This window comes from Symphalangus syndactylus, chromosome 2 (assembly GCF_028878055.3).
Source record: "Symphalangus syndactylus isolate Jambi chromosome 2, NHGRI_mSymSyn1-v2.1_pri, whole genome shotgun sequence".
Classification (NCBI taxonomy): Eukaryota; Metazoa; Chordata; class Mammalia; order Primates; family Hylobatidae; genus Symphalangus; species Symphalangus syndactylus.
In genome coordinates, this window is record NC_072424.2 from 12,422,792 (window position 1) to 12,430,940 (window position 8,149).

The 8,149-nt window shown below is 41.3% G+C and overlaps 1 protein-coding gene across 2 annotated transcripts in view; it reads left to right on the plus strand.

The window, feature by feature from the left end:
* ADAM12 (ADAM metallopeptidase domain 12) overlaps positions 1-6,108 on the plus strand; it is a 384,755-nt gene extending 378,647 nt beyond the window's left edge. For both annotated transcript variants that reach the window (XM_055245748.2, XM_055245760.2), the window contains exon 23: positions 1,172-6,108. In XM_055245748.2, the coding sequence (XP_055101723.1) occupies positions 1,172-1,232 (61 nt within the window). In that variant the 3' untranslated portion in view covers positions 1,233-6,108. The remainder of the gene's footprint in view (positions 1-1,171) is intronic.
* The last annotated feature ends 2,041 nt before the right edge of the window (positions 6,109-8,149 follow it).

Sequence of the window (8,149 nt, forward strand, 5' to 3'; positions counted from 1 at the left end):
TTGAGATTGCACTCATCCATTATTTCTGTATGGCAGAAAACCTAGGTCATGGTAGCTGCCTGCATCTCTTCCATGTTTAGCAATGTCAGGTGGTAGCCTGAAACCAGCCACGGGGGGAGTATTTACACCATGGAAATTGGCAAACACTGCAAATGAGGCTTTCCTGTCCCCAACCCCATGGGCTGTTAAACATTTACCAGCACACAGATGAGTTAAACCCACAGCCAAAGTACTCTTCTGACACACATGCCCTCTTGGCAGGAAGCCTGCTTTGTGAGCTCAGAAGAACCAAAGGTACTGTGTTGGCCAGGCCCTGGGTTCAGTAATCCTGTACCTCTGAAGGAGAAGACACACTGCAGTGATTTCATTACAGTTCTTGGGAAGAATGTTTGGCCCGTGAAAGAGCTGCCTAATAAATTTCAGAGATAAAGGCGGTCAAAGGGTCAGAACAATTGTTTAATTCCCGACTACATAAATAGAGAAAAATTGCATAGCATCCTAATTATTTCATTGTGGTTTGCATGTTGATCTTGAAGTTATTTTTCTTGTTCTATGTGAGGAAGAAACACTACTTTACATGAACACAATGAGGGGAAGCCCTTTTTCTTAAATGCCCTCAAGCTGTGGCCTGTCTTACCTCTGTCAGTTGCTGATTGTGGTCCTGTCCTGCACATTTCATTTTTTAGGGATACTGGGTGCCCACCTTTGCTCCCTGTTCTCTGGAGCTGTGCTGTGGAATACAAGGGCTGCTAGGCATGTTATGCCTGGTAAAAGTCTTACTGTATTTTAAAGACTTAGTACCCTAAAATGTCAACTACCAATTTTTTTCTATTGATGATGACCTGTTGAAATGATCCTCTAGGCTATACTGAGTTAAATGTATTACTAAAATTAATTTCACCTCTTTTCTCTTTACTTTTTTCATGTGGCTACCAGAAAATTTCTTGTGTAGCTCACATTTTTTCTGTGGGACAGTGCTGGTCTAGAGTTGACTTATGGGTGGGAAGTGTGGCTTTGGAGACAGGTCTCCCGCCCCCGTTATGAGGGGCAGTGGTATCTGACACAGAAAACCCTTCAGACTCAGAATACATCTCCAACCCCAGACCTCTCCTATCCTCAGAATCACTTCTCAAGGCCTCTGATCAATTTTTCTTCTCCTCTCTTCATTCAGACCTGCTCCGCAATATCCACACCAAGTGCCCAGATCCACCCACACCGCCTATATGAAGTGAGAAGCCGACACCTTTTTTCAACAGTGAAGACAGAAGTTTGCACTATCTTTCAGCTCCAGTTGGAGTTTTTTGTACCAACTTTTAGGATTTTTTTTTTTTAATGTTTAAAACATCATTACTATAAGAACTTTGAGCTGCTGCCGTCAGTGCTGTGCTGTGCTATGGTGCTCTGTCTACTTGCTCAGGTACTTGTAAATTATTAATTTATGCAGAATGTTGACTACAGTGCAGTGCGCTGTAGTAGGCATTTTTACCATCACTGAGTTTTCCATGGCAGGAAGGCTTGTTGTGCTTTTAGTATTTTAGTGAACTTGAAATATCCTGCTTGATGGGATTCTGGACAGGATGTGTTCGCTTTCTGATCAAGGCCTTATTGGAAAGCAGTCCCCCAACTACCCCCAGCTGTGCTTATGGTACCAGATGCAGCTCAAGAGACCCCAAGTGGAACCTCAGTTGACTTTATGGATTCCCCATCTCAGGCCAGAGCCAAGGGGCTTCAGGTCCAGGCTGTGTTTGGCTTTCAGGGAGGCCCTGTGCCTCTTGACAACTGGCAGGCAGGCTCCCAGGGACAGCTCTGGGACAGCAGGGAGAAATCTGGCTTCTGGCCAGGAAGCTTTGGAGAGAACCTGGGTTGCAGACAGGGATCTTAAGGTGTAGCCACACCAGGATAGAGACCGGAACACTAGACAAGCCGGAACTTGACCCTGAGCTGACCAGCCGTGAGCATGTTTGGAAGGGATCTGTAGTGTCACTCAAGGCTGTGCTTGATAGAAATGCCAAGCACTTCTTTTTCTCACTGTCCTTTCTAGAGCACTGCCACCAGTAGGTTATTTAGATTGGGAAAGGTGGTGTTTCTAGAAGAAACCTACTGCCCAGGCACTGCAAACCGCCACCTCCCTGTACTGCTTGGAGCCGAGCAAATCACCACAAACTGTAACACAATGATCCTGTATTCAGACAGATGAGGCTTGCCATGGGACCACAACTATTTTCAGATGTGAACCATTAACCAGATCTAGTCAAGCGAGTCTGTTGACTGCAAGGTTCAACTTATTAAAAATTAGGCAGACTCTTTATGCTTGAAAAACTACAACCAAATAGAATGTGATGTTCCTGAGTATAGCCCATGTCTGCTATCATTATTCGTACATATTGGACAAAGAACCTTCTCTATGGGGCATCCTCTTTTTCTGTCTTGGCTGCAGGAATCTTTAAAAGATGCCTTTAACAGAGTCTGAACCTATTTCTTAAACACTTGCAACCTACCTGTTGAGCATCACAGAATGTGATAAGGAAATCAACTTGCTTATCAACTTCCTAAATATTATGAGATGCTGGCTTGGGCAGCATCCCCTTGAACTTTTCACTCTTCAAATGCCTGACTAGGGAGCCATGTTTCACAAGGTCTTTAAGGTGACTAATGGCATGAGAAATACAAAAATACTCAGATAAGGTAAAATTCCATGATGCCTCTGTCTTCTGGAGGGGTCATGTATGACTGGTTTTCACATTAGAAGACAATTGACAACAGTTACATAATTCACTGAGTGTTTTATGAGAAAGCCTTCTTTTGGGGGCCAACAGTTTTCCTATGCCTTGCAACAGAAAGAAAAATATGTACCAAGAATCTTGGTTTGCCTTCCAGAAAACAAAACTGCATTTCACTTTCCTGGTGTTCCCCCACTGTATCTAGGCAACATAGTATTCATGACTATGGATAAACTAAATACGTGACACAAACACACACAAAAGGGAACCCAGCTCTAATACATTCCAACTCTTATAGCATGCATCTGTTTATTCTATAGTTATTCAGTTCTTAAAAATGTAAAGCCATGCTGGAAAATAATACTGCTGAGATACATACAGAATTACTGTAACTGATATTACACTTGGTAATTGTACTAAAGCCAAACATATATATACTATTAAAAAGGTTTACAGAATTTTATGGTGCATTATGTGGGCATTGTCTTTTTAGATGCCCAAATCCTTAGATCTGGCATGTTAGCCCTTCCTCCTATTATAAGAGGATATGAACTGAGTTTTTCTTCTGTTGTTTGTTCTTAGTTTTAATTCCTATGCTTCTATTTCAGAGAGCCAGGAAGAGTTTGATATTAAAGGAGGTTAAAACTGTGATCTTATGCCATGTCATCAATGGCCACTTAGGGGCCATGGCTGATGACACATTCTTATCTCTACAGTACTAATGTGTTTTTATAGAGCCATGCATTTCTGAATAAGAACGTATTTAACCTAATATTCCCTTACAATATGGACAGTATTAATCCTTCCAAGACCAAGATGCAGTATTTATCAAGTGAAGCATATTTAGCAGCAAATTCTATTTTAACATAACTTGGGAACCAATAACCAGGGTGTTTTGTGGTTGGGGGAAGCAGGGGGTGGAGTATTCTTTTTTATATCCTCAAAACAAAAAAAATCAATACTTATATTTCAATGGCAATCTAGTATTTTTTTTTTTTTAAAGATTGTATAGGCATGAATAATAGAGGTGGTTTGAGTTTTGTAGGGCCATCACCTGGAAAGTCAATGCGACTAGACACAAAGTAGCCCAGAGGCTACTTTTCTTCCTACAGCTTATTATAGTTGTAGGTTCTATGACCTCACTTCATGGGTTCCAGGCAATTCCGCTGAAAGGTTTGTCTCCTGAAATTTTTTAAGTTTGTTTTCCTGACACATGTAATCAGATGTGTAGCAACCAAGGGAAACGAAGCCTAACATTCTCCATTGTGGAAATACACACAGGAGGTTACACTTCCCAGCGTGGATTTTTCCAGCTTACACATGTGGGATGACATCACAGAAACCACAAAAGCAGCAATTAAACTGTAGGAGAGTCAATACTCCTGAAGACTCTCACGGGGGGACATTTTTATTCCTTCTTAACTTTATGAGAATTCTCAGGCTGAATTATAGGCCATTGTTCCCTGGCAAATCAATACATCAATGCATCCTTAAAAAAAAAAAAAAAAAAACTGCTACAACTGTGTCAACATGTTCTTAGGAGCCTATGGTCTCCACGGTGCTAAAAAGAGCCTGGTGCTGGGCAGACTGGCAGGGCTGAGCATCCTCCTGCCCCCTTCACCACTGATGTTTACTAAGCACTCTGAGCCAATGAGACCCCCAGCAGCAGAAAGGGCACAAGGCAGTGCCAGGGCAGCAGGGCCAGATCTTTCTCATGCACCCTGACCTCTTGCAGACTTTCCTCATTTCAAATATGCAGGGCTTCCCTACATATTCTGGGGGCCCACGGCACACTCAGGCTGGAGATCCTTCCTCACTGCGCTCAAGATGGCCCCAGCCAGACACCAGTTACCCAGCTGAAAGTCACAAACCCTCCCAGAAGTCTCCCAACACTAGTGCTGACCAGAGGTGGGGCTCTCAGGCTAGGAGTTTCACACACTATGACAGGCTGCTGGGGGACATTGCAGGACCCCTTTTCTTCTCCTCTCCCATGCTAGAAGCCAGCCCTAGGCAGCTGCAGTTACTCCCTCTGACTCAGCAGCAGGCTGATTCAACACAGCTGCCCACAGGAAGCCAGTGGCTAATACATCTGTTTACCTTTCCCTATCACCCTGACACGCCCCTTTCCCAGGTCAAACCCCAGGCCGATGCATCTCCAGTTTCTGACAGTCAAATCGCTATTTCCATTGCTACTTTAGATCAGCCAAGGTGGTGACTGCTGCGGTGTGTGGCTGTCCCTACAAGGCCCAACCTTCTCCAGGGCTGCAGCCCAGAGCAACCCCACCAGCCTGAGTCCAGCAGGGGACCTCCCACCCAATGTCTTGTTCTAATTAGAAGGGGAAGTTAGCCATAGAAAATCAACTTATCTATAATTATAAAATTTTCTTGACTCAGCTTAAAGTTCCTATTCACATCTATTGCTTTTAAACCTATCTGAACACTCTGATACTAAAACAAATGACACTCTAAGAAGGTTTGGGAGCCCCATGCTGAGAACCATTTCTTTGCAGTGAGGATGTTTCCAGAAGCTACTTACCTACATGTGAATGTGCCATTTGCTTTCCTTTTGTAGAGAAAATCCCCTTTACTTTTTGAACAGTAATGGCAGCTTCTAGTACAGCCATTACAGCTTCATATGAGAAAAATTAAGAAAAGAATAACTATAAAATTGTTACAATATCCAATAATGGATAATGATGGCCAGAAGATTTAACATACAAAGTAATTCTTAATGTAAAGCTATTCAGCTCTTCCAGGTTGAATGCCCCGTAACCCACCCTGACCTTCCACATCGTCTTCAAAAAGCAGTTTCTCTGTTCCCCGTGATTCTCCTATAACTCTTTAGTCCTCCATTTAGCACATTTTAAATCCTCCAAAGAATAAGTATCGTGATTATTTTCATTTTACAAAAAAAGTTGAATGGTGTTTTATTTTCATGGCCTATAAGCAGGGACCTTAGTAGGGCAGTGATAGGAAAAACAAATTAGACCAAAAAAATCCTCTACAAATCCAAGGCAGGAAAAGTGGTGGCAGAGTGACTCATTCTCCTGTCCCTCCCCATCAGGTCATATCGGAAGGCTGTAGTGAATGCCTGTTCTTTGAATGTGTGGCAATTGTTCCTGTAACTCTTTAAAACTTGGCTATAGGCTATTTAGCACAGTACAGATTAAAGATACAGTTACGTAAACCAGCACAAATAATTTTAGAGTGCTTCGTCCATTTATCATGCTTTGGTTTGCTAATTTTTTCACATACCTTTTTATATCACAGTCTGTTGCTTTTGTACACATTTCTCATACTGGGGTTCGACAGGTAAACACAACCTGCTATTTCAGTAGAAAAAGTTATTGTTACGAATATTAAACCCAATAAATAGTATAAAGGTAAATATCAATGTGTCTCTCATTTGTTACTGAGAATGTTACAAAAATTGGGGGAAGGCCTTCATGTACAAAAATATATTCTCATTCATTTATAGACGCTTGAGAAGATTTTGGAACAGTACATAAGAAACTAGGAAGAATGGCTGGCAAGGTGGGGGTGCGTAAGGGGTGTGTGCTACCAACCTCATGAACGCGTGAGACCATGGCACAGGAAGGAAGATGCTCACACACAACATGGGGGGTGGGGCATGATAGGGTTTTTGAACAATGTGAATGTATAACCTGATTTTTTAAAACTAATCTATTTACATAAGAAATCCAAAAAGCAAGCAAGCAGTGGTAGAGACATTTATATCAGAGTTATTTGGTATGAAAAATCTAAGTGTAAATAGATACCTATTTACAAGTTTAAGAAACACAGCATCCAACTTAATAAAACTACAGAAAATACAAAGAAAAATACATATACAAAATGCTAACAAGAATAAAGGAGTCTTTTTTTTTTTTTTTTTTTAGATGGAGTCTCACTCTGTCACCCAGGATGGAGTGCAATGGTGCCATCACAGCTCACTGCAACCTCCGCCTCCTGGGTTGAAGCGATTCTCCTGCCTCAGCCTCCTGAGTAGCTGGGATTACAGGCACATGCCACCACGCCTGGCTAATTTTTGTATTTATAGTAGAGACAAGGTTTCATCATGTTGGCCAGGCTGGTCTCGAACTCCTGACCTCATGATCTGCCCACCTTGGCCTCCCAAAATGCTGGGATTACAGGTGTGAGCCACCGCACCCAGCTGAAGGAGTCTTTATTCTTACCACTCTCCACCTATGATCACACGAGCTGGCAAAAATTAGTACATACAAAACTTCAAATATAATTGATATATATCAAACAGGATACTCCAAACATACAGAACACACCATCTTTCCAAGTGCCTTGGAGGAAAAAAAAATTCTCAAAAAATAATTCCATACCCTAGAAATGTAATGATTCATTAGTTTTCAAAGATGAATTGCAGATTAGAAAACAGCAAGTGAAAACATTTGTAATAGCACACGTCATGGTAGGGATTCTCAAACTCTTGGAATTAGAAGAGCTCACTTGGGATGCTTGTTCAAACCCATTAAAATCCATTGCTCATGCCCTTTCCCTGGAGATTCCATTCAGAGAGCAGAGATGGGGCTACGAAATGTGTACTTAGCAAGTTCTCCCCAGTTGAACTTTTCATCAGAAAAGTTTAGAAAACTTCTATGATAATGTAACTAAAGCACTGCTGGGGGAAAATTCATAGCCCTAAATCTATATATTAATATGTAATGGATGAAAAAGGGAATTTAATATCTACTATAAGTTATAAAAGGAACAATAAAATAAACTCAGGGGAAAAAATAGAAGAAATGAATTTGTAGACCTAAGGATAAGTTCATTAGAAGAAAGTAGAGCTAATAAAACTATGAGTTGCTCTTTGGGAAAATTCAAACAGTGCATAGGCCACTTTCTAATCTCATTAAGAAAAAAAAGAAGAAAAAGAGCAAACATACATAGCATATGAGCATGAAGAATCCTGCAGTCCACCATAACCCAGGGAGATGATCTCAAGAATATAAGGATGGTTCGATATTGATCAGGAGGGTGGGCAGTTTTGCCAAGCTTGATGTCAACCAGAAGGATTGCACACTCCTTCCATAGAGCAGGCTAGTGAATACAGTCTACAACAAACCAAAAAATGAAACTAAGGTGAACGTCAACATGGACCAACAACCAAAGGAGAGACCCCTGGACAGTTGTAAATGTGCTCCAATTTTTAGAAAGGTTTTAAAAATCTAATCTGGCAAATCTAAAGGAATATGCATTTGTACAAAAGGTAAAACACTCATGAAATATCTAAGGACTGGACTATATATGGTCCACAAATCCAATTCCTAAAACAAATATTCTGTGGGCTCTTTGGAATAAAGCTGATTGCTAACGTCAATAAAATTGTGTGCTTTTTCTCTATGCCCCTCAGCAAAAGCTTTGGAGCTTTAATTACCTTTTATTAGTCTTTC